Here is a 26,211-nt window from a genome sequence, read left to right as displayed (position 1 = left end):
TATGTATATTGATTTAGTCTTTATTAATATAAAGCTCAGATAATATGAACGTGTATGTAATAATTTGCTTTGTGATCCTCGTTTAAAATACGAATTGTTTTTGTGTTATACTCGAATAGGTAGTGCTGAATAAAATTTTAGAAATGGCAGCGGGTGACGGTAATATTAACTGTAACAATGAACCGATGGATGATGAGACAGATATGACACTGAGAGAGAACGACAAGAGATTACATCGGAATCTCTTCGACTTGAATGAATTTGATGTAGACTCAGAAGTAACGATTTCGTCAAAAATAGGGATGAATTATGCATTCTATCACATGCAGATTCTTTCATAATCTGCATTTCAGCTGATTGATTCTTTACATCAAAAGATGGACATTAAATGTAAGAAAAGTCATGAGTAGAAAAGTGAATATAAAATTAAGTAAATTAGCTGGAGAGTGAAATTAAAAGTCATTCTTTTTTTGTTCGAAGAACTTTGTTTTCTTTAGAGTATTTCAGATTATAGATCTAAATCAGTGTCGCGTAGATGCTATTCCAGATCTGTCAAGATTCTCCCAGTTAAAGGTATATTTAGCTTTTTTTATGCAATTTTTTATTGATAGTCAATATGGTTTATCAACTTATCGGTAAAGCGTTATTCTTCATTAGCTATGTTCATTTGGTGCAGTTTTAATATTTAACTATGAAATTTAATTACAAATACGTTTGAAGTGAAGGTTTTGAAGCAGTATTGTATTTTATACATTTTGGTTATTAAAATGAAGCACTTTTGTTTTAAAGGAACTTTGCATGCGACAAAATTTATTAGTATCACTCAATGATCATCTTGCAATCACTACTCTTACTCAACTTGATTTATACGACAATCAGATTGAGGTGTATGATTTGTTTTCTTACCTACTACTGCACTAGTAACATTCTGATTAGATTAACCTAATTAACTTATGTTATGATTATCCTGATTGCCTTATACTGATACATCTATAACAAGTTTACCTTGAAACTGAATTAGAGGGAAGAAGAAAGTAGAGAAAGGAATTTATGTTTTCATTTCAGGTTATTTCAAATCTCGATGCACTGATTAATCTTGTAATTCTTGATCTAAGCTATAATCGTATCAGAAAAATCGAAGGTTTATCTGCACTGTGTAATTTGAGACGTATCTATTTGGTGCACAATAAAATTGAAAAAATTGATGGTTTAGAATCACTCGCGAAACTTGAAGTGCTTGAACTTGGTGATAATCGAATCAAGGTTACGTTACGTTTGTCCCTGAATAACACTTTTAATAATTATATGGTATTGATCAATTATTTTTCTTTAGAAGTTAGAAAACATTGGACATTTGCAATGTCTTCGTGAGCTGTACATTGGTAAAAATAAAATTCAGAAGTTTGAAAACTTGGAAAGTCTGGTCAAACTTACTGTACTTAGTGCTCCGGTGAGATTTTTCATCTTTTTTATTGCTTTTAAATTCAGTTGATTTCTCATTTGCTCCTAAAGAAAAAACTGCAGTGCGGAGTTGCTTTTAGTTGATTCTGGAAACTTGTGGCACAGTATTTTTATAAATGGCATGTGATATTGTTAATGTTAAAAACCTGGTGTCATGTTTTTTGTTATAGGCTAATCGTTTAACTGAATTAAGTGGTATTTCGATGCTTAGTGAACTCACCGAGCTTCATATCAGTGACCAAGGAATTGAATCTTTGACTGAATTGACGTTTCAGGTTTATTTTATTTAATTATTAGTGCTACCAAAGTACTTTTTGTTTTGAGCAAATATATATAGCCCAACCATTCTGGATGTTGTACTGAAGGATTCATCCTCTGAATAAGGATTTATTTATCTCTTTGAACTGTTAAAATAGTGTTTTTACAGAAAAAGCTAGCAATAATTGATGCAGCCAACAATAAGATTACTAAATTGGATGGCCTTATTCATTTAGATCACTTGGAGGATATATGGGTATGTTAATTATCGAAGCATTTAATACTGTTAAAGCAGTAAATAGCTTATGTTCAAAGGCATCAAAAGCTTTTTTATGTCGCTAAGTAGAGGCAACTGGAACAAGAATCATGACTATCATTATTACTTCATTGACAGTTATCATTACTATCTCTTTTAGCAAACAAAACTAACCTCACCATTATCCTCCCTCTCTTTCTAACAGTGTTTCTCTTGATAATTGGCATAGCTGACATAAAATATATCGTTCTGGAGGGAATAACTGATGCAGGTTGAGAATAAGAATAATTTTCATCAGTTAGCATTTCTATATCCTCTTTCAGATCTATGAAGTTTTGCATATTCCTTCTTGTTTCAGTTAAACGACAATGAAATATCAGATTGGAACGAGTTAATAAAGCTTTCCAAGTTATCTGCTTTGAAGACGATCTACCTGGAAAGAAACCCTATTTATAAAGTAGATCGGGGTAGTTATCGGAGGAAAGTAATGTTATGCTTACCTCAAGTGACTCAAATTGATGCCACTTTATGTCGTTGAAATTTATATGCATTAACATTGTAATTTAGGTTGTTGTTATTAGTTTATTGGCATTAATCAAGCTATTGATACTATGCTTGTTAACGCTTTTTTTTTTTTTTCAAACTACCATAAAATCAGCAGCTGCCTATCCTGTGCGGTATTCTAAGGCACGGCTCGGTATTACTGTTTCTTGTTGTAATTAATTGTGACTTAAAGCTTCTCCAAAATACAAATATTAGTTGGAAAAAGTTCTTTGTTTATTACTAAAGTGAGTAATAGGAAATGAAATAATACAGTCGCATAATCTTGTGATGACTAGACTACCATTTTTTTTCGTAGGTGTATCAGCAGATGTCAAAGCGATATGTGATGCTTAAAGTTCTTTGTAAAATTCCAATTTATTTCCCGATCCATGTGTTTTGTGTTTGCATTGTTGTTAATGGAAAACACACCAGCTGTTTTTTTGCTGCATATGTTTGCTGCATCACTGTGCATAATTTTTGTAATACATTTTTTATTTGACATTTTCATCACAGATGTTTATTTATTTCTGCTTAATTGCCAAGAAAAAAATCTTGAAATGCAAGAGTAATTTGTCATTCAAATGGAAGTAACAAAATCAATTTAAAAACATAATGCTTATGACAACATTGCAGATAGTTATATGGAGCTTACGGTGTTCAACTCTTTCAATTGTTTTGTTAATTCAGTCACTGTGTAAAATATAAAAGCCTTGACTCATGTTTGGTATCATCTGTGCTTGTTTAATTTGCTTGTCTCCCGGATTATGTTTTGGGTCATGTAATATATCTTCAGTTCTTGAGAATTCTAACTTTCGGATAGGTGGATTTTTCTTATCATAGTTGCATGCTACCTTTTATAGAAGCATATGACAATAGGTTCGTACTTTCCTATTTCTACGAAACACTCGATATGCATTTTATAATCCATATACATGTAAGGTTTGTGATGTGTCGATTATTTATTCTATTTGTATTCCTAATCGATACAGCTATATTTACAATATTAATTTCTGAAAAAAGAAAAATCTGATTAGTTAGTAGGGAAAATAGAAGAGTTAAGTTGTTTAAACTTTTACAACGAGAGGAATTGCGATGAACTGTTATGGGAATTCGCTGCTTTCCTTTTGCAGTATTTTAAAAGAAGAATATGTGACCTAGTTTACTGCACGCATTCAAACTGTTCTGGAATACTTTTTGTAGTTGTATCGTTCTTCTGTACTGTATATGTGAAATTTTGAAATGGCAATAAAATATGTTCGGACATGAATGCCATTCTGTCAAATTTTTTACAATATTAAAATTCCGTAGTGATAAATCGTAAGGAAATAAAGGAATTTTTGTACCTGATATTTTAATACATAGTTTTGTTTTCTTTTTATTGCTTTATTTACTGCTTCTCTTTATCTATCTTTAATAAATTCAAAAAAGTAATCCTTCTACAGTTATGAGATTTGTGTCGCCAGATGTTTAAATTTGAAATGAGATTTGTAGTCACGAGACCTATCATTACAAATATGAGTATGAGATGAAAACAAATAAACTTTATTGCAAAGAAAAACTGAAGCTGTTGCTGCTGAGAAGAACTCTTCTGTGTTTATAGCAAGCACAAAAAAATTTTGAAAATTTAACTCGGGCTGACTTTTTCGTCAAAAAATTTTTTTTTCTCTTTCTATGTTTGAAAGGGAAGGAAATTTCTGCTGAACAAATATTCAATTGCGAAATTTAAGTGAGTCAAACAAAGGACAGAAGAAGAATATTTCATTTTTCACTTTCCTCTCCAGTAGTGTGATTTAATGAATAATTTCACTTTCTCTGTTCTCTTCCCTCCTCTTCGGCAAAAACAAAAGAGTTGATCTAATTTCTCATTTTATTATTATTATCATCATCACATTTCTGTGTTGCATATTTGTTCAAGGAATGTCATCCATATTCTCTTTCTTTTTCCTCCTTATAATTACAACGTTTATTGCTGCGAGTCAAAATTATGTCCTCGAAAAGGTTTGTTATTCTAATCTATATAATTTATACATTTTTGGATGATCATTGGATGAATTTACATTTGAATGTTCCCTTTCCATTTTTCAAGTTTCCTGTTTTTTTTAAAAAAAAGTTTGAGTTTCATTCTGTTAAATAGTATCCATTTACCAAAAATTGTGTTCATTTTTAATTTTTAAAAAAATGAAGCGCAAATAACTCATTGACAAAAATATGGAAGTATTTATCATTAATTAAAATGCATATCTTTAATGAAAGAAATTTCACAAACAATATGAAGCATTTGTTTAACTAGTTTATTTAGTGAGATGAATCCAGTTGACTTGGACGATTTAAAATTCATCAAGCTGTAAAATGATATCTTTTAATAATTTGTAGCAAGAGAAAGTTGTATAGTTCTTATTTCTTAATATTTTTTTTTTTTTTTTCTTAATATTTGACGTTCATACTTTGATTCAGTTTTAATTAAATTTAAATGTTATTATTTACTCAGATATAATTTGTTCAGTTTATTCTTCTTCAGTACAATTATTTATTATAGTTCGGGAACGATACTACTGAACTGATCCGTTATATTACTAAGGGTGATGGAGCCGGATTAGCTTATCAGTGGCTTAGCACATTGGTTGATGGTTTTGGACATCGTATGGTTGGCTCTGATAGTTTGGAAGAGTAGGTTTTCAATATAATGAATAAAGTTTTAACAGTAAAGTGAACAATTCTTTGTTGTTCCTTTAAGAATTTATTTGTAATGTTAGTTTTCAAACATATCGTATGAGTCATTTACATAATAATACTGATGGAAAGGTGAAAATGTAATTCTTTTGAATATTAAAAATATTTAAAAAAAAAAAAAATGAAAAGATAATTGAATGGTACTGATAGCAAATCAAATTCAGACTGGAAAATATCATCGGCTATAATGCTGAATGAACAATTTCATAGCTTTGTAGAGCGATTGATTTCCTAGCAAAAAGTTTGGAAGAAGACGATTTTGATGATGTGCACACAGAGGAAGTACCAAATTTGCCAAATTGGGTTCGCGAAGACGACAACGTTGAAATAATTGGTATTAAAAAAAAGTAATTTCTGCATACCAAATGAGCTGACTTGAGAAAAACTCTAAGAATAACAGTGCATATGAAAGTAAAGCTGTCCATGTGACAAATCATTTTGGATAATTTTAAATGTTTATTAAACTGGAAAAGTTTTTATAAAATAATGTCTAATCTGTAAAAGCAATAAAATAGTCGAGTGAAAAAAATGCGGGACAGGCAACCAAATTTGATCTGATATTATCTCGACCGGCTGTATCCACAATTTTTAAAAGATGCATATGAAAATAAAGCTGTCCATGCTGTCCATCTATTTTTGAAATTTGTGACGAAAAAATTAACTACTTTTAAGTTGATTCTTTATTTTCTATATCGTTTAGTGGTTGTAACGTTCTGTTTCTATTTATGAAATACTTTTAATGTTTAATATTGAATCACCTGTCTACTTTCAACTATTTCTTTTATGGTAATTGCTTTTTTTTTCCAATTTTCTATGTGAATGTGTTTTGCTGCAAACTTTTAGAACCACGGCATCAGCGGCTTAATGTGCTAGCTCTTGGAGGATGCGAACCAGCTAATATAACCGGAGAAGTTGTTGTCATTCGTGACCTCGATGATTCCAAGGTATTTGGAAGTTGTTTCATAAACCAGAAATAGTTGGAGTGAAAATCTAGGAGTATTTAAGTTTTTTTAAGTGAAGCATTTGAAAATTTTTGAATTCTAAAAGTTGCAGCATAAATAGTCCGATGAATCATTGTAGGAAATTTTATGTTTATTTACGTGTACTACGTTTTTAGTTCATTAACGTCAGCGGAAAGATTGTCGTAACAGCACAACAATTTAAAGGATATCCACAAACGGTTAAATATCGACAATCAGTAAAACTGTTCGAATCACTGGGTGCCATTGGCGTTTTAATAAAATCTGTAACATCATTTTCCATTAATTCACCTCATACTGGCAGTGGTGCAGGTACATAGCATTCAATTATATATTGTTTAAGCCCCTCTATAACTGATTGAATTTTTGGCGCTAACTTTTAGATGTGTTACTCTAAGCAAAAGTTAACTGGTCGACTAGTCCTTCGTTCAATTACACCTTAATAAGTTAGTTTTTTGTTTATTCAAATTACGAGTACAATATAGTAACAATTAAGTTGACGACAGCCGTTTTTTGCAAAGCTATGAAGCATTTCAGAGGGTGCAAGAATACCGGCTGCTTCTTTGACAATAGAACAAGCTGACATGATCGATCGAATGTTTCAGAACGGCGAAAAGATTGTAATCCGAATGAATATGAAGTCTCATAGCGAGAATCATACTACAACATCTAGAAATCTCATCTTCCAAATTACCGGTCCGATAATACAGTTTACTGATTTCTTTCGAAGTTTTTAAGTTTCAGCTTTCTTTCCGCTTCATTTACGACACCGTTAAGAATTACAATAATCCCAGTAGATTTTTGAACACTTTCAAAATTCAAAAATTTCATTTTTTTTTTTTTTTTTCTGTTTGTAAAAAGACACTGAAAGTGAAAAATCCTTCTACTATCTTTTTTATTATTGGAAATCCTTTTATGGTTGGAAATTGGTGTTTCCATATACTATCCATCTTCTAATAATCAGGTGAGAAATTTCCGTCTGAAGTAGTACTGTTATCAGCACATTTGGACAGTTGGGATGTTGGACAAGGCGCAATGGATGATGGCGGTGGTTGTGCTGCTGTATGGAGTGCTTTATATTCTTTGAAACAATTAGCTAAAAAAAATGCTGCTTTCAAGCCAAAACGGTTTATCTATTAAAATTACGTAAATATTAATAAACATTAATTATTGTGATCATTTTAAGACATTTACCTCATTAGCTTGATAAATTAGGATATTTTCTTCCCATTTGAACTGCTTTCAATTTTTCAGCATTTCTTTCGTTTAATTTATCTTCTTTTTTGTGCTTCTAAGACCATTCAATTCTGACTTTTTTACAATTAATAACTTCATAGAAATCTGACCTGTCTAACCTGTATAACAGGTCAGATTTTTATAAAACTTTACTAGTTTGTTTTGATTCAGAACAATTCGAGGAATATTTTGGACTTCAGAAGAACAAGGATTTTTGGGTGCAAAACATTATTATAATACTCATAAAAATGATACAAATGAAACATTTTATTTTGTATCTGAAACCGATACAGGAGCATTCAGACCAGTCAATTGGTTTTCTCATCTATCCTTCAGTGGTGATCAGCAACATGTAAACTTATTTAAAGTTATTTCGAAATTAGTCTTGCTGTCCTAAGTTTTAAATCCGTAAAGCAGTTTGTATTTTTCAATGAATATTTTAACTCATTGCACCGAGTTTTCTTAAGATGAAACGATTGGATGAAATAGTACACTTGTTGAACAGAAATGGTATACTGCTTGGACTGATGAATAACCCAAGTCAGGTAACTCGTTCTCAGAAAGTTTCAGTGGACTCTTTTTTGTTCTTCTTGTCAATGTATTTGAAAAAAGGAATAAAAGAAAATTTTAATATTACCTTTTCTTTCTCATTTTAAATTACTGGTTAGAAAGCAGCTTTAACTCATTTGATGAAAAAATGAAAAGTCTGAACATAATTTACGGCAACTTTTAATTAACAATGTGACAGTTTCTACGAATAATAATAGCTTGTGCACCAGAAGACTAGAAATTTTTGATTATTCAGTAGTCAGAAATGAAAATTATTTTACAGAGATCAAGGCAAACTAGTAAAGCAATGATTTTATATGTAATAGGTGAAACTCCAATAAAAAATAATTTTAGCTTAATTTTAGCAATGTGAATTTCAGGGTGACGTTAGGTTCTGGGCTAAGGATGGAATACCGTCAGTTAATTACATACCTGACAAGGCCATCGATTATTATTTCTATTTTCATCATACTGGTGGTGATTATATAACGATATTCAAGGATGGAGATCTGGAGTATACAGCATCAATTTTTGCTGTTTTGGGACATATAATCGCCAATATGGATAATTGGGGACCGACGTAACATTTTCATATTGAACACGGAGTGAAATTATTATGTGATACTATTGACATGTACTGCACAAATATTTCCAATTTTTCGTATTTAAAAGTGAAAATTAAATATTCGGATAACATTGAATGATAATTTTTGTCAGTAACTACTGATTTCAGCACTAATCAGTTGATTTCAAGTATTTTTGCAAATAAAAAGCCATTGCAAAGCTTTGTTGTTGCTTTAAGGGCAAAATTAACACGAAATAAACGAAGAAAAAGAAGTTAGCATATTAGCATATATACAGGTTAGTAGTTATCTAGCTTGACCTGAAGTTGCATTACTCAAGGAGGCATCAAACAAATAATGATTATTCTGGTTATCAAAAAAATTAAGAAATTAATGCAAGGGAGAGCTCTTATTCAATAACATATCCTTAGAATATTGGAAGAATTATTGATTTTAATCAACAAATATGTGTAAGGAAAAGTATCTATAGTTCATGGATATGCTAATACTTATTTAATAATTACGACTTTAATAATCAGAGCTTGGCTTAAGAATCGAATTCAAAGCATAAAGCCACTGTTTGAGAGGTATTTCAACACTACGATCGTGTACAATTAGGTCGGATCCCAGTATACTGTTACCTTGTATATTGACCAGTCTGAGATTTCCATTTGACCAATCCAAACCTAAACTAATATTCTGTATAAAAAATATGGTGAACTGGAGTCTGATATAAGTGAGTAGATTAAAAGGTAAGATGGAGTGTGGAAGAAAATGACTCATTATTTGATGAGATCTGAGACAAATCAAAATTTGACCTTGCCTATTAAATCTGCCTACAACCCAGTCCAAAAATGGGTTATCGTTTCTCCTTTCCGATACTATAAAGCGATCAAAATTATTTCCGCCGGTGTCCAGATGAGCCAAAGTCTGGCGCTTTTGATTATAATCATTCTCTGTACTTGTAAATTGAACATACTCTTTCAGATTCCAATCCTTTTTAACGAGAGATCTTTGTTTTATCAGTTTAAAATGTAATATCATAAGGAAAAGTTAATGATTCCTGTCATAAGCAAGATTTAACTTTAATATATACTTGGAGAACAAGTAAGACTGAAATAACAAAATTTAAATTTAGTTCGTGCCTGATGAGGAGCTTTACATCAGGAACAAATTTGGAGATAACGGATAACTCTTAAAAATCAAGGTTATTCCACCAATTAAAATATTTAGGATAAAAATATGCTGACCTGTCGCATATACCGATTGGGTGATACCAAGTTTGACCGATTTCTGTTCAAAATTTGCATGATAACAGTAAGCAAATTAACTATGCTCGCTGCATTGAATCTCAAACAATTCATTAAATACATGAAAACTTGATTTAAATAAATCTTATTTCTTCACTAATAATCCGCTTATTCAATGCCTTATCATCATTCGAAATAGAAAAATTTTTCATGTCTAAGAAAGTATATCATATAAGACATAGCATTCCAAACTTTGCTTATATTTCTCATATCAAATGAATACAATGAATAAGACACCCTGTCATTAGTTAGAACAAATTTTGGATTTTAAAGTTTTAAAATGTTTTTAAAATCAAAGGAACCTGCCAGAAAGTTGACGTTGCGAAACAACTGCATTTTGACTATTGTTCGGAACAACCCATCGATCACTATTAGCGGTGAATTGCTTTACTGTTTTCTCCAATGAATTAGTAGCACCTAGGCTAATATAAACTTATTATGAAAGAAGAGCGAAATTAATTTTTTGCTGGCTATGTTGAACTTTTCAAACAACAGTGACCTTGTAAAATTTTATTCGAAATAAGCTGCATAATTATTCTAGAAATTTAATAACAAACTTCCATAGATTCAGCCAAAATACCAAGTCCCTTTTATCTAAGCAAAACTTGCAAATACTCAAAGCTGTTACCGATAAAAAGAAAGCAAACAGCAAAAACTCCTAGTGACTGCATTCAATAACTGACGATTACCCCAACTGTACTTGTCGAAATCGTTTTTCGGAACTGCATAACATGACAAAAACCCAGAAGTACAATGAATCACACTATCGCTCACTGCATACAGAAGAGAGGAAGGAATTGAAAATGAAACATTCAAGCTAAATCAGTCCGATCTCTATTCACTGAGATATTATCGGAAGTCTCAATTACTGACCTATTTTACAGGCCAAACACTCCCATTTTAATAATTGGTTGATGGAATAAAAACAGAATAGTGACAGACTACTGATGCATTTTCAACTTTTTGTTGTTTTTCAAAAATCAGGAAGGTTAATGGCAGAAAAGAAACTTTTACCCATCCCTCACTCTTTCCTCCCTAAAAACTGAACATAAGATGAACAAATCCAAATTATCGACAGTTATATTTGACAAATAATGCTGACGAAATAGTTTCACAAAATTTATTCTTCAATCTAAAATATAACTTGCGATATTGAATTTGCGATATTTAGCCTGGTTTCGTGTCTCATTTGCATCTTCAACGTAGTATGAAACCCCTTTTTTTTTTTGAGAAAACACTTTCAAAGAGAAAAATAAATTTTTATGTCAGTTATTTACACTATTTCCATCAAAAGGAAGGGCTTTTCACTATTATAAGAGCGCTTGTGGACAAAAACCTGTACAATATGACATAAGCTTTATAACATAAAGTGTGATATTTACATATTAAAAGGCCTACAGGTTTCCAGAAAAGTCCCTCTAACGATTCAGAGACCTTGAAGAGTTCACAAACTATAATCATACAAAGCACGCATAAAATTTGTTTCGTAATAATTTCGGCATTATTTAAATTGTTTTTCTTTCAAATGCGAAAATATTAAAATTACACTATAGTTAGTCTAAACAACATATAGAATTGAGATGATTACATGGAAGAGAATTGATTCTGATTCTAATGATGTTCTTTTCCCCAATGTGTATGACCATATTTCCAGTACATGTATGATTCTTCAACGGCTATTACTGCAGCTGCAACACCACATCCTAACTTCCATCCAGCACGAATCATATATTTAAAACTACCCCAGGAGTCGCCAGCAAATCGTCCCATAAACAAATATGAATAATTCCTAAAAATGAGAAACACTAATAGAATTTTTAAATCAATTCTGAAAATATCAAGAAAGAAATTTAGTTTATGACATGAAATAAGCTACCAAAATATGCCATAAATTTGAAAAGTTGTGAGTACAATAGTATGAAATCCCGTTTCCAACTTTTATGGAATCAGTAAAATGATATACATAGCACTGAACGACGAAAGATACAGGACTGAAGAAAAATTCGATAACTACGCATAATTTAATCTGGTTACTAATTAGCCAAATACCATTTGCATGTGTCATTTATCAACAAAGAAATAAATCATTTCCTTAAATCTGCAGTTCCCAAAATAGATGACAGTAATAATAAAAGAAGGAAAGTATAATATGTGTAATAAAATTGGTGATGTTATCTTTATACACAAATGTGAATCTCCAAATATAATGTGAACAATTTATAATAGAGAAGTTAGTTTTTTCCAAATAAAAATTAAGGATATCATATAGTCTAGATCTTTCATAGTAACAACACATACCTTATCCAAGGATCTTTTAGACCGATCCGTGCTAGCCTTTCCTCATGTGCTCGTAGTTTCGGTATCTCACGATAATTATCATATACTGTATACGATGGTATTTTTGGTCCATGGTCATGCCCCATCATCACAAATACAGCCTGAAAATGAACAAGTCCCAAAAGAGCTCAACTTCCTTCTTCCTTGAGATCTAAAAGAAGTACTGCTGAAGGATAAAAAAGATTGGCAGAGAGTAATAATAAAGTTCAATTCGCAATCTAAAGAAAGAAGTATTGGTAAGCGGGAAACAACTTTTAGTACTTTCCTTACTGAAACATTAGACAGCAAGGACACCAACTTAGAAATAAGATATTCCCTCAGACCTCTCCATTCTACGATTGTAAGACTTCACAACTCTCAGAGGCACCTAAAACTCCCCGCACTATGCACTCCCTCATCGATCTCGACATAATTGCGGTCTGTGAAAAAGTGAAGTGTTCGAGAGATGTTCGTTCAGACGGAAGTTGTCGATGCTTTTGTGAGCTGATCAACTGGAGATGCTGAATGTTGTGGTGGAGTGGTTAAGGTTTGCGTACACTTTCTTGGAAGTAATCCTCAATTATATCTCCAAGCCATCACTTATCATTAAAAGCCTTTTCTATAGCGCCGACAGCAACTCTCAATCTCATCAGCTTCCTAATCATCTCGCTGTCCTATACACCGATAAATATGCTATTTCTCTTGTAGGTTTTTTATTTAAGTTCCACTTTAAATTTTGAAGTTTCGAAGTTTTTTGCAGTTTGAAATTCTAAAAGATAAGTGCATCATTCTTCAAATTTTCATGAAAATTTGATCTACGTATCTACATATTTTAGTATCAAAAGATTTTTGCTAAAAATTCAAGATTCCTAAATGAACGCTTGTAAATCAGTGGCGTTCTCTATTCCATTGTTAATATTATTATGTTAACAACTTTAAGAATTAATGTAAGTAACTAACTACTAAAATGTGGAATTTCTGATAAGTAAGGTAATTTGCGAATTCATTGGAAATGCATCATTTATTGAGCGAATCAACTTAAATTTTTTAATCTTAATTATCCATACTAGCTATATGTCCCTCTTCGAAGTACTAAGCTGCGATGATATTCCTGTCATATCGTCAGTTTAAAGAATGTTTTTTAGGAAGCTCTGAGTAAATTGATTGTTCATAGTGCAAGCGCTGGCATCACAAGACTTACTCTATACGACCCATGGTCATATATTTTTTCGAAACGAGAACTTCTGCGAAGGTTAACGCATGATATTATGCGGAAGGCATGCTCGAAGCAGCTTGTTGATGTGGAATTTTACGATTCCGACCATTTCATGATCAATCCGAACATCACCTATACTACTGTTAAAATACTTGGTGCACGAGACGGAAGACAATCCATAGTTCGAGCTTGCCGAAGAGTATATTTTGTTAACAGTTTAAATCGCTTTTAAGGATTTGCATTATTCCATCTTTAATACAGTGGATTATGTAAATGAAACAATAAGTTGGGAGCGGATGGGAATGCCTCTGAAGATTAAAAAAAGTATATTGTAATTTAGGGTCTGCTTTCCACAGTGGTCAAAACTGGGTAAGTTTATACCCGTACCCAGAAATTTAATAATCCCGTGTTTTGATTGCCAAACTGTGTCATATTAGCTAGAATACAAGGATATTATAACAAGTCTCTTAAATTTTTTTGACTTATTTTATTGAATTACTTTCAGCTTTGCATGGAATGTGCGCCGGAAAACATAACAATCGAGAAAATATCAGAATATCTTGCTAGAGAACACATTTGGGAACCGGACTTCCTACTCCAAATAGGTAATTTGGGAACAATGGCGGATTATTCTCCATGGGTATTAAGGATAACGGAAATATTGCAGTTGAAAAGCCTTCCCAGTAATTTTTCGTATCAGCAATTCCTTTCATATCTCCATGAATACTCATCAAGAGATCGTCGAATCGGAAGGTGAGTCTCAGTTCCATCATTCACTCTGAGAAAAACTTTAAACTTTATATTTTACTCACATAAATGCTTTGCAAGACAATGTAATTAAAGGCCATGTATTCATTCCGTTTAGCTCTCTAATATGTTTTGTATGATGTAATAAATCCTCAGAAAATTTATTAATTTATTTCACTTGAGCAATTGTCGATGATAGTCAAATTTTCAATGTGCCTTTTCACAAGTCTTGTTTTTGAATCCTTTTTTCAAACCTATTCTATTTTGCGGACTGTTTTTACAAAACCTTCATAGTTGCTTTCTTTTGCAAAATAGACACTGATCACAAAGCCAAAATATTTGTTATTGCAAAGTTTTTCAATTCATTCATGTTGTTGATATTTTGTTTTGGGTCACTTTAAAAATAAATGAAGTGATTAAAATTGCTGACAAAGTTCTTCTGTTTCTTGCACCCAAACAACATATATATATAAAGTACAGTTTATTCAGAAATAAGCTAGATAAAATACGGAATTTTAAATTTAACGATCATGTTCCTTTTTTAGAGCTATTCCTTAAACAGTTACCTTCCTGTCACCGTATCAAAAAGAAGCATAAAAAGCAAACTTCCCTATTGAGATTTAAAAAGGATCCGAGAGGCTTTAAAGCCATGCCATTTGCTACCAGATGTTTTTATAGTTTGGGACAGTTTAGAACTAGGCAGAATTTTTCCAAAAACTATAAATGTTTAACAGAATGGAAGAACCAATTAGTTTTAGTTGACCATGCGCCGCTAAAGGCTTCTTCAAAAATTTTGTAAAACGATGTAGTTGCAAGGGCGGAATCCATATCAGAGCATAATGTTCCTTTCAAGAAATCAATATCTTCTCTCTAAAATAAAGTCTCGTTCATTACACAAACAGCACAATTTATAAATTCAAGAAAGACTATAGTTTTGCAGACTTTTCAAGGAAAAAAAGTTAAAAATTCTAATGATAAGCTACCGTTTGCAGCTCAGGAAGCCCCATACACAGCAGCATCGAAAAGAGCGAAATAAATAACTTGGATCGTTGATGCAATATAATATATGCATCTGTACATAGCTTCTTGAACCTTAAAAATTTTAATTTCATTCTTTTTCAACAAATAAGAAAACTATGGAGAGATATGTGTTTACTCACTTTTTATATTCGTGGCTATCACGGAAATTGCTTTTGCCCTTGGCTATAACGCACAGAAAATGATCGGTCAAAACAAATGGCACTCGATCACGATTAATACCTAATTTCTTTTTATAGTGCCCCAAAAAATGTCCAAAATCGATATGAAACAGCTGCAAAATAAAAATCGGAAGTTATAGAAAATAACAAAAATTATCAAAGTTAACGTTACAATAAGTACCCTCCCATCTTTGGCTAGCATGATATTATCTTGATGTCTGTCCTTGATTCCCAACACATATGTTGCAACACAGTATCCAGCACACGAAGCAGTAAAACGATCAACTCCTTCCAGATATCTGCAAGAAAATTCATAATTAAACTTCCAAAAACGGTTTCTAAAAAGTACCTTATCAAAGGATCATTTCCTTATTACTGCTTCATTGTAGAATGAATTGGGAGGACTGCGAATAAAATGGAAAAAATAGCTTTGCGTTAAAATGTTTTGACCAAACCTGATGGATTCGTCCTAACCCTAACTTATTTTTGGGATTAGAAAAAAATTCGATATCTTGTGAAAGTTTTGTGTTACAGTTTTTTTCTCGGAGCTGTGAACGTACACTTTCGAATTTTCCGAATAATTTCGTATATATTTGTTAATAAGACCACTTTCCATACTGAACGTTGAGCCAAGCTGCTTTGCAGCACACTGAATTTCGAAAAGTGTACTGCAGTTTTGAACAACATAAATCATTCCAACCTGCAAGTTATTCTCTTTACTTTTATACTACAAAGTACCCAATCGCAATAATTGTTTATAAAAAAAAAAATTTCTTCTACTAAATGCTCAGAAGCGTTCTTCATAACTTACATTTCTTCCCATTGGCAGTACTTCATAAATGCTTAAACAGAGATCATAATCTTGACTTTTCCACAGTGCATCCATAATACGCATAACCTGTAGAGTTAGCATATCTTGTCGCAGATCTAAAATTTAACATCAGCAAACTTAAAGCACATAAACTAATGCTGCGATCTTAGCAGTATCAGCCCAAGCAATCTTAGCAACAAAATCATGGATGTAGACTTGAAATTTAATCAGAAGCAAACGCTCTTTCAATTGAGCTTTTTGAACAAAACTGATCACATGATTATAATAACCACAACTATTGGTAAAATTCCAAAATTATAAAAATAATGCCTACCATCACCGTTCTTGAAGATAATCTGATGCGTCTCATTGTGCAACCGAGCAAGAGGTTCTGGATTAGTCCAGGCCAGTCGGAGTGGTTGCTTCGCACTCCCTATCACTTTACACAGTTCAATGCTAAAAAGACCACATATTTTCGTGTTTTGCAAAATTTTCTAAATAAACATATTAGCATTGGTTTTTACATAACTAAAATAATTGAAAAAGGCTTACTTTAATGCGCCTAAACTATTGGAAACATCTAAAGGTGAGATCATATTCTGCATTATTTCCACGCATGATGCCAATTCCTTTTGCAAATGCTAAAAAAACGAGCATTAAATTTAAGTGCATGATAATTTATTTCCCCATCCATAAAAAATTAGGCTATGACATGGACATCTGAAAAGTTCCCAGCATAATAAGTAACAATAAAACAATAATTGGAAGGCAGGTGAAATAAATATATTGGCTGCACTAAGAGAAGAAATACCTTAGTATCGAGTGATATGGTCAGTAACTTACAGTAAAAAGCTGAAATGCTTTGGGAACTGTTAACCTTGGTAGCGCATTCATTATCCTTCATGGTTTTGATAATTTTACTAAGATTTGTCAACCTTACTACCATATCCACTTGTCGTAACATAGAATTAAGATGAGTATAGTTAGCTCGACAATAGGCTTCAATCATTAAAGCGAAACGTTTGTAAATCTTTGTTAAATCTTGACCTACTTCACCTGAAAGTTTGACCAGTGGTAAATTTAACTTGTAAAATTATATTATTTTCTTGTAAGGAGATAATTACTTAGTTGTCCAAGTTCAGCTCGTAGTAACCAAAACAGTATATGACCAATGCGATTGTTACACAGAGCTCTTTTCAGAAGCATCCTGCTTAAAGCACATGACCCATACGGCTCAAACTTCAAAACCTGTAGTCAAAAGAGCATCTAATTTCGTTACAACATCGATAGTTTAGTGCAAAATAATAGAGTTCGAGGTAAAAAATCATACTGTAACGCAGTACATTATTATGTAGGCTCCAATATATTTATTTTTGCTTATAGTTCAAATGCATTGCTCAATATTTTATAAAGAACAACCTTACCTGAATGAGAGGCAAGATATAAAGCTGTAATCTATCATTATCCAAAACATTATCAAGCGAATCTACTGCAAATTCTCGGATTCTGATATCAGGATATTTACAATCCAAAAGCATCAGAGCTGTCTCTGGTTGAATTTTACCCCACCGTTTTAGTAATTCGTATAGTCGTGAAAATTCGTCTCTTCTCGTCCAAATCAAGGGACAATGCGCAATTAGTGGCAATAAATCAGGTTTATACTGTGCAACTAACTCTCTGAAATAGGCAATTAACATTCCGAGCAACTAACTTAAGGAATAGTTAGGTTCCGATATGACTTAATGTCAGCAGTTATCAACTCATTAAGATAAAAGTAAAAAGAACTGATCACTAATTCTAAAAATCACCTTGCTTCCCATAAATGTTCCATTTGCTTATCGGTCAAATATTCAGCATCCACAAAACGTAAGGAGTCAAGAAATTCCTTCATTGAATTGGCTGGCTAGAAAACCTTTCTTATACTTATGAAACAATAAATTCTCATGAATCATAAGTATGAAATAATTACTGATGATAAAGCTTGTAAACGCAATTTTCCACCGTAAGCATCCAGTTTTTCGACATATTCGCACATTGAATCTATATCTGGGAATTCTACACATCCATAATCTTCAAATTCTACTTCTATACGAACTGTATCATGATTGTCATTTGATCCTACCTAAACATATTGAATACTTTACACAGTTTGATTATCATTTATACTTTATAAACTAAGAAAATAATTCAAAATGTTAAACAAAGTTTATTGTGGTTGCATCATTATGTGGTGCTAACAAATATGCAAGCAAACTAAAGCACAGATTTGATGAAGAAAATATGCTGCTACATTCAGCGTTTATATGCAGCAGTCCAAAGTAAAAATATGTGTAAATTGAAATAACGATTTAATAACTAATACTGTGAATCCGGCAGAAGGCTGCATCAATATCGATAGACGAATTACAGTGAATATCCGGATATCTTTAGTATTTACAATACCTGATAATAAATTCAAAAGCCTTATAATTCTTGGCTGCAATTTTTCGGTCAGACATAAAAGTGTTACTTGTCCAGATGGATAAAGTAGCTCGGTGCAATACTTCGGAAAAGGCCACAAATAAAGCATAAATTTTCCCTGAATGAGCTTCTCGTCACAATCGAAAAGGCGTATATTCACCCAACCAATTCCACTATATTCCTAAAAATACAATTAGCAAACCACATCTGGAAAAGACTGTGTACGTTTGAAAAGCAAATGAAGAAAATGAAATTAACCTCTTTCTTTTTTTGTTTTACGGCAACTAGAGAAAGGCACAATTGTACAGACGGAGCCAAATCTTTTAAATGTACATCGAAATCGATCCAGCCCTAAAAATCAAATAATATATTATCAACTTCGAAAATCTGACAATATATACCGTAATTTAAAAAAAAGAACGTGTATTCTACTTACATCACTCCAACGCGGATTTGAAGGAGAAACACAGGCTGATTCTCTATTTGCAATAAGATCTATTCCGTGATATAAAGATGCTTTTACATATATCTTGTCAAAATCTAATATGCTTAAATGAGATGCGCTGTGTATTCGTAATTTCAAATTATCATCCACTTTCCACAAAGAACATTCCTAAATCAAGTTGGATTTAAATTTTCTCAGATTTTAGTAAAAACTTTTAATTATTTTCTAAATTTCATTAACATTTCAAAAGACATATGAGCGAGAACAAACGGTTGAAAATGCAAACCTTCACGGCGACTCCATCAGTTCGATCGAGTCGACTCTCATACGCTCGTACCCAACCCGGCTAAAATAATAGAGAAATGCAATCAAAAAAATAGAACAAGAAAAGCAAAAAAAAATGTTCAGTAATTTTAATAGTTTTAAAATTTTAATCACCATAACTTTTTTCTTTAAGTAACTGTGAGTTATGGGAAGTATAGGAAACTTTACCAGTGCTTAAGAATCATTAAATTGAATATGAATTAAATGAATGTTTAAATGTGTTGAAATTAAATATATGAACCATTAAATTATGCTCCGTAACTCAAACTAGATGTTTTCAACATTCCATCGCTTATAACACTAACTCATTATAATTCTATATTCTGATTAATACGCGTAAGAAAGTATAAAATGCTCACTTTGGTTATCGGTGGAGGTTCTGTAAAGTCTTTCATCACAATATCTTTTCTTCGCAATATGAATTTTGGTATGCGATAATTCTCGAAGGATGATCTGACATACTACAAATTAAAGATTATGATTTACTGCAAATAAAATGACAAAATAAACGAATAAATTAAGTAAAAGAAATAAAATTACCTCAAAACTGGTTAACCTGATGTCCTTGGTTAAAAAACAACGCCGCCCCGCTATTTGTAACAAGAAACTAGACGCAGCTTCCTTGATCTAGAATGAAATCTGTTCAGAAATCTAGAAACACAAAAACCGTTTCTTTTTTTCCTTTCTCTATCGCCATTTTTTTAGTTCCAAAATCTCCTGCTCTGAAGGCTACAGATATAAAAAGAAAATCTCAAATAAATTTATTACAAATAATTTATGTTGTTGCATAAGCTCCTTTATTGCATTTGCTATAGCATCTGAAGCATGCACACCAATAACTTTACGAATTTTGACACAAACACAGTTCGTGTCGATATTTGCCAGCTCATCCTCTCTACTGCGATACCATAACTCAATGTACAAATCTGCCACTAAAATTCATTATTTAAAGCAATAAAATTTAATTATGAGCTTCACAAACATGAAAAACCACAAAACTGCTACAGCAACCGACTAACTTAAGAAGATTTGATTCCTAGTGGTGGAAAACCTGGTTATCTCTAATGCTACCCTGATACAAAAATAAACTTTTCAATGAATCGAATTTTGCTGATGAATATCATATATGACTCACTCTGGTGCAATGCATATAACATAATCAATTATGTTCAAAAAACTGCCATTTTTAGTAGTTTTGCCTCCACCCAAAAGCGATCAATATTAACAAACAAAAAATATTTCATAAATTAGCAAATTTGGTAAGAAATTTCTCTTCCCTCAAACTTTAATCAGATATAAACTCTTTTTATATTCTTTTTTTTGTCAATGAGTTATCCATACCAACTCCATTATACAACAAAAGGAAAAAAGAAACTGTAATAAAACTTTAGAAAGTAATATTAGAAAAATTACTCTGGATTTTTGATTTGACTTGTGGCGGAATATCAGTGTCTAACTCGCTTGAAACATCTTCAGGGAATGCATAATGAGAATAGCCGACAACCCCACGACTAGAAACTGCTTGTTCTGACACTTTATACAAATCCATACGATATGACATTTCATCAGAGGATAAGTTTACTTCAATTTCTGTCAAGGGACGTCCAATAGCGAGACCTGAAGATTTAAAAAATCAACACTTTTAACTCAATATTTGATATATATATATATATATATATAATTATATATATATATATATATATATATATATATATATATAATTAAATTAAGCAAGTTGTGCATGACACAGTGAATTACGGTTTCACAACATAGTCTGCATCCGGGAAGGGCTAAAATTACTAAATAATATATCTTGAAGTAACAACTGATTTTAAAATTACGTTTATTAAAATCTATTCATGAGTGAGTTTACAGCACATAGTGCCAGTTGAAAAGCAAGAAATTACCGATATCATGTGTCAGTTCTTTTTCCTCCCGATTACCTTCAGGCTCAACCAAACAAAGTAAAGGTACAAAAAGCCGTAACGAGAATATGGAACGAGATTCATCGTATAATTCTTCACGTTCACCGTCTGTTCTAATCGTAAAAAATATGTAATCCGATGGTGTCAACAAAAGACTGAACAACGGTAATCTGAATAAATGAATATTCCCTGAACGATTTTTAAAAAAGTTGCCATAGGGGAAAGGAACCCCTTTAATTTAGATTTCTACATCAAATACATTTGGTTTAAAATCTGAATTTTTTTCTTACACAAGCTGTTTCCGGAATATATGAGTGTTTGACCCCATTTCCAATATTCGAGTTTTAAGCATTACTCCTATGTAATACCTAGAATCTGGTTAAGATTTTCAAAACTGCTGAGAAATAGAAAAAGAATTAACCAGTTGCAAAAGGTTTCACAAACACCTACTGTTTGTTGGGATGTCAAGTGACGGAAAAAAAGTACTTTTTCGCTTGTATAAACAATTCTTGTTTAAGCATAGCAAGGGTGAAATCCACAGAGCATCGTACATTGACGAAGAAACCATTTGGCAGTAGTAAATCGAGACTCGTGCTACCCTCCACCTCCAATTGTCCACATTCTATAACTGACCACACATCAGGTGAGTCCTGCGGACAAATCACTTCTTGCATTTCTCTTCAATCGTAATTCATTCCACTATGACATCCTGAAACAATTCACTCTAAATGTGACAAAGCACGAAGAAACGGCCATAACTTCAAGCTTTTCACCAGGATGATCCATAACTTTATCTGAGAAATAGATCTGTAAAATCAGGAATAAAGAGTACCGTTTTATTTCAGAACTGTCTCTACTCAGTTCCATTTATTTTCACAGCTAGCAAAAATCACCTTGAATTATTTTTATTTTTCCTCCCCATCTTTTAACATTAGATTGATGCCTCTGTGCCATCACCGGTATCGTTATTTAATATTGCTCAAGCTTAAATTCAGCATGTTATTCCACCAATACGCATACACCTCGAACATCTCAGCAACTAATTCACTCACCAACCGGAGTATATTCTGAAGCAGAGTAGTACTGTCACAGTACGTGATAGTTCAGTGAGAGACGGTTTCAAAGTGTTTATAATTAATCTGGTCAGAATTTTGAAAGGACATGTTAGAGAGAGAGAGAGAGAGATCATGGCAGTTCCGTAGTTCTACTGTTGACACAAAAACAGATTTATATGATAGTTCTCTTCTCAGAGGGCACGAATAAATTCGAATCAAATTAATCGGAAATTTTAATTCCGACTAAATCCCTCTCCTATTATGCTCAAATTTCTTATATATCTATATATTAATATTCATAAGAGCATAATAACAATTGACAGTTTTTTGTTCGTGAAGACCACTTTACTCTCTTGAATTTTGTATTCAGTTTATGACTCAGATTGATAATGAAATTAATATAACTCGACTATTAATTTTTCCCATTAGCAAAACCCTGATAATCAGTCCCCACAGTTAGTGACAAACAATACCTAATTATCTCAGAAGATAAATGAATGTTAAAATCGTAGAAGGCTTGGTTAATTTCTTTAAGAACACCGCTACATAATTCCTTTAGGGCACAAGACATGATAATGACATGCTGAAAGTGGTCAGCCGAATTAAGACCCTTCACCTCACCAATCTAATAGTGGTAGTAAGCAGTCTTCAGGATACAGAACATGATAAAAGAATTTTTTTACTTTAACAATCTAACTTTATGTAGACAAAACTTCCTGTAAAGTTTAGGAGTATTGTGTCATTGAAGAAATTCAGTTATGGTTAAGCGTGACGCCCTACTTAAAAAGATATTTTATCAAGACTGAATTCCTCACACGTGAAACATTTACCCTACTTGTTAACCTTGATTTTCCATCATAAAATGATTTCTACTTTCAATCATTGTTTCTATCATTTTGTTCAAACATAGAAAATCCTCTGAATCTCAGACAGCACACTACCTTCAGAAACATATCACATCGACTATCTGTCACCTTTACCATTCCCGCACTCCCGAAGGAAAGACTAACCTGCAGTATCACATAGAAGCTCTCGTTGCATGCCACAAAGTTGCGAAAAAACTGATCCCTAACGTTTTGCAACCTAGACTTCTGTTACAACTGTTTGAGTGAATTAATGTGGTCTGAGAGTTATGATAGTTAATTAATTGAGTGTAATGATATTAGTTGTAAAGAGATAATTTATATTATTGAAAGTTTTGCCAAAGCGGAATTGCCGAATAATATTGAAAATGTTTTTGCTTTAATATCAAAATGCTCGTTGAAATTTTGTTAGTTTTGAATTGATTGAATGTGTTTTTTGTTTGCTGTTTAATTTCACATCTAAGGTGCTTATATTACGTCATCAAAGGTACCTTATGATCATTACTGTTTTCTTTTTCAGGTGCAGTAGAAGGAGATCCTTGAAGTTGCTTCATCACCTGCTTTAAGCTTGCGTGGGCAAAAATCTCTGATTTTCAGAGAATTATGGTATGTTGCAATACCCAGTCTGAGTGATCTCACTTCATCTTACTTTTGTTGGATCCCATACTCATCTCTGCCCACCGCTATGAAACATATTTTCAATAGCCTCCAACTTGTAACTCCGAAATATAAAGTCAAACATGGAACCCTAAGTTGTATTATTTTTCATTAGACAAAGGTTAGAATCAGTACTGTGAGCCCTCGAACATTTCATGAGGTCTCTGAAAGGTAATTATTCGGCAGTCATAAAAAACTTGTTAAAATGTGTAAAAAAAATTTTTGTTGAATATTTCTAGGGAGACCAGCAGCTGGACTGCGCTTTAGATTTGATGAGGCGTTTGCCACCTCAACAAGTAGAAAGAAATTTGAATGATCTAATTGATTTGTGTCCTCGCTTGGTGGATGATTTGTTGAGTGCGGTTGATCAGCCGCTAAAAATTGCTCGTGATAAAGAAACAGGAAAGGAATACCTCCTTTGTGATTATAATAGAGATAGCGATAGTTATCGGTTAGTCTTTGTTTGAAACTTTTTAATTTCATGTAATTTTTGTCATATATTAGTTTTCAGATTCACTTTAATGCTTGTTTTGGCGCTTTTGTCATTAATTCGTATATCACTACACTGTTTTCACTTTTTTCTAGCTCACCATGGTCCAATACTTACGACCCACCATTGGAAGACGGTGCTTCCCCATCAGATAAACTCCGTAAGCTGGAAATTGAAATGAATGCTGCATTTGAGGCTTATAGAGATGCGTAAGTCTATATTAATTTGGTCGCTTCAGCAGATGAAAATGTTTTGAAATCGAAACAACTTTATTATTTCAAAAGTACATTACTATTTAAATATAAATTGTTGGTTAATGTCTTTTTTCATGTACTTGTTACTGCTGACAAAATTTAGGTTGTAAATATTTTTACAGATATTTTGAGGGTGGCGTGTCCTCAGTGTACTTCTGGGATTTGGATTATGGTTTTGCAGGCGTTGTTTTAATCAAAAAAATTGGAGATGGTTTGCGTAATATACAGGGTTGCTGGGATTCAATCCATGTAATCGAGATACAAGAAAAAGTATATTTTCTACACTGTTGTGGATTTTTTTCTGTTTTCTACTAATTTTTAAGGAAATTTTTAAGGGCTCTTTTTTGTTTTTCAGGCTGGTGGAAGGCATGCTCATTACAAACTTACAAGTACAGTGATGCTTTGGCTACAAATGACTAAACAAGCAAGCGGTATAATGAATTTAGGAGGATCAGTTACGCGACAGGTGATTTTCATTTTTCATTTTAGCTAACTACAAATAAATAATTTTGCTGCTCTTTATTTCACATCGAAATTTGTTTCATTCATGTTTACTATTCTTTTTTAGGTTGAAGCTGACCACCCGGTAAACGATTCTACAAATACCCATCTTATTAATATTGGCAAAATGATAGAGGTGAGAAACTTTCTTCAGATCTTTCTCTTCTGAATGGATTGAAATCGTTTGTTTCAAATAACAGCATTTTTTATTCTATTGAAAATAACCACTTCATTTCACTAATTTTCTGATATTCTTTTTACTTCCTGAATTTAAGGATATTGATCAATATTAGCTGGTGACTGAAGCAAATTTGACTAATCAGTAAAATATTCATTTTCAGGATATGGAGAGTAAAATTCGATCAACTTTAAATGAAGTTTACTTTGGGAAAACCAAGCAAATTGTTGGTGAATTACGGACCACACTTGATGCTGAGGAGCTGAAACGACAAAAGAAAATTGCAACGGAGATAAAAGGAGGTATTGGCAAGTGAAAAAAAAAAAGCAAAAGAGATTTATATGTGCTGCAACACAGCTGTTTCACCATTTTCTTTAAAAGGGCTTTTTGGTGCGCTTTTTTGTTTTCCATGTTTTTCAAATGTTAATTTAGATAGAATGCTTCTTCAGTATTGTAAAGATATCCTTATAACTGCTAATTATACGTTTAATTATCTGATTTTTCCACTCATTCACTGTAGTGCTTCATAATGGTTTAAATGCATGATTATTATACTGGATCTCCTGGGGAAAGCATCTAATAGAAATATCAATTTGCCGCTCGGGAACTATATCGGTTATTTGATTTGTAATTGTTACTTACTTATTGCTGCAATGGAAGAATTTTGTTTATTTAAGATGGGCTGTGAACATGGAATTGCTGTGTTGCTACATTTCATAAAAACTGCAAATTTTACTCATTTTCTGTAACTTTTACTTGTCAATATGCTGATAGGATTGTACTTCATAATTTTTCTATGTGCATTGCATAAGTTTCTTTTTTCCAAAATCATTCCTAAATTTCTGGATTTTCGATTTTGACTGGTTATGCCAAATACCTAAAAA

General features: G+C 32.2%; 7 protein-coding genes across 10 annotated transcripts; 4 read left to right on the top strand and 3 right to left on the bottom strand.

The window, feature by feature from the left end:
- Positions 1 to 143: 143 nt before the first annotated feature.
- Positions 144 to 2,513, top strand: Bma-sds-22 (Leucine Rich Repeat family protein; the record flags this gene model as incomplete). Its single annotated transcript, XM_043079092.1, has 8 exons — positions 144 to 278; positions 508 to 573; positions 790 to 885; positions 1,066 to 1,263; positions 1,334 to 1,450; positions 1,632 to 1,736; positions 1,889 to 1,975; positions 2,334 to 2,513. 8 exons carry the CDS (start codon positions 144 to 146, stop codon positions 2,511 to 2,513), a joined length of 984 nt encoding a protein of 327 aa, XP_042935026.1.
- Positions 2,514 to 4,435: 1,922 nt separating this feature from the next.
- Positions 4,436 to 8,597, top strand: Bm9816 (leucyl aminopeptidase, putative; the record flags this gene model as incomplete). Its single annotated transcript, XM_043079091.1, has 10 exons — positions 4,436 to 4,516; positions 5,055 to 5,185; positions 5,467 to 5,582; positions 6,092 to 6,192; positions 6,366 to 6,540; positions 6,766 to 6,924; positions 7,193 to 7,355; positions 7,636 to 7,816; positions 7,932 to 8,009; positions 8,394 to 8,597. The coding sequence occupies 10 exons, from the start codon at positions 4,436 to 4,438 to the stop codon at positions 8,595 to 8,597; spliced, it is 1,389 nt and encodes a 462-aa protein (XP_042935025.1).
- A 507-nt stretch (positions 8,598 to 9,104) lies between these two features.
- On the bottom strand, positions 9,105 to 10,619 carry Bm9817 (Uncharacterized protein; the record flags this gene model as incomplete). Of its 4 annotated transcripts, none has more annotated exons than XM_043079088.1 (5): positions 9,105 to 9,262; positions 9,395 to 9,572; positions 9,827 to 9,926; positions 10,189 to 10,308; positions 10,576 to 10,619. In XM_043079088.1, the coding sequence occupies 5 exons, from the start codon at positions 10,617 to 10,619 to the stop codon at positions 9,105 to 9,107; spliced, it is 600 nt and encodes a 199-aa protein (XP_042935022.1). The 4 variants fall into 4 exon arrangements, with proteins under 4 accessions (XP_042935022.1, XP_042935021.1, XP_042935023.1 ...); XM_043079087.1 differs by having other exon boundaries at positions 9,395 to 9,506; XM_043079089.1 differs by lacking the exon at positions 10,576 to 10,619 and adding an exon at positions 10,515 to 10,557 and having other exon boundaries at positions 9,395 to 9,506; positions 10,189 to 10,303.
- An 878-nt stretch (positions 10,620 to 11,497) lies between these two features.
- Bm2304 (NADH-ubiquinone oxidoreductase B12 subunit, putative) lies at positions 11,498 to 12,312 on the bottom strand (the record flags this gene model as incomplete). The annotated part of the gene is made up of 2 exons (XM_001902560.2): positions 11,498 to 11,675; positions 12,185 to 12,312. The coding sequence occupies 2 exons, from the start codon at positions 12,310 to 12,312 to the stop codon at positions 11,498 to 11,500; spliced, it is 306 nt and encodes a 101-aa protein (XP_001902595.1).
- Positions 12,313 to 12,720: 408 nt separating this feature from the next.
- Bm3890 (uncharacterized protein) lies at positions 12,721 to 14,175 on the top strand (the record flags this gene model as incomplete). The annotated part of the gene is made up of 3 exons (XM_001902559.2): positions 12,721 to 12,906; positions 13,348 to 13,617; positions 13,924 to 14,175. The coding sequence occupies 3 exons, from the start codon at positions 12,721 to 12,723 to the stop codon at positions 14,173 to 14,175; spliced, it is 708 nt and encodes a 235-aa protein (XP_001902594.1).
- A 707-nt stretch (positions 14,176 to 14,882) lies between these two features.
- On the bottom strand, positions 14,883 to 22,003 carry Bma-age-1 (Phosphatidylinositol 3- and 4-kinase family protein; the record flags this gene model as incomplete). The annotated part of the gene is made up of 23 exons (XM_043079086.1): positions 14,883 to 15,035; positions 15,149 to 15,257; positions 15,326 to 15,477; positions 15,546 to 15,663; positions 15,925 to 16,064; positions 16,176 to 16,291; positions 16,510 to 16,631; positions 16,728 to 16,816; positions 17,053 to 17,231; positions 17,300 to 17,423; positions 17,600 to 17,852; positions 17,984 to 18,078; positions 18,145 to 18,297; positions 18,685 to 18,816; positions 18,894 to 18,986; positions 19,072 to 19,248; positions 19,367 to 19,426; positions 19,764 to 19,865; positions 19,945 to 20,031; positions 20,173 to 20,336; positions 20,818 to 21,021; positions 21,312 to 21,499; positions 21,816 to 22,003. The coding sequence occupies 23 exons, from the start codon at positions 22,001 to 22,003 to the stop codon at positions 14,883 to 14,885; spliced, it is 3,198 nt and encodes a 1,065-aa protein (XP_042935020.1).
- Positions 22,004 to 23,850: 1,847 nt separating this feature from the next.
- On the top strand, positions 23,851 to 25,643 carry Bma-cap-2 (F-actin capping protein beta subunit, putative; the record flags this gene model as incomplete). Its single annotated transcript, XM_001900826.2, has 7 exons — positions 23,851 to 23,853; positions 24,144 to 24,355; positions 24,490 to 24,603; positions 24,771 to 24,918; positions 25,004 to 25,114; positions 25,217 to 25,285; positions 25,491 to 25,643. The coding sequence occupies 7 exons, from the start codon at positions 23,851 to 23,853 to the stop codon at positions 25,641 to 25,643; spliced, it is 810 nt and encodes a 269-aa protein (XP_001900861.2).
- Between the last annotated feature and the right edge of the window lie 568 nt (positions 25,644 to 26,211).

This window comes from Brugia malayi, assembly GCF_000002995.4.
Source record: "Brugia malayi strain FR3 genome assembly, contig: Bm_v4_Chr2_contig_001, whole genome shotgun sequence".
NCBI lineage: Eukaryota > Metazoa > Nematoda > Chromadorea > Rhabditida > Onchocercidae > Brugia > Brugia malayi.
The sequence above is the reverse complement of the archived record's forward strand: the minus strand, read 5'-3'. Positions and strand labels throughout refer to the sequence as shown.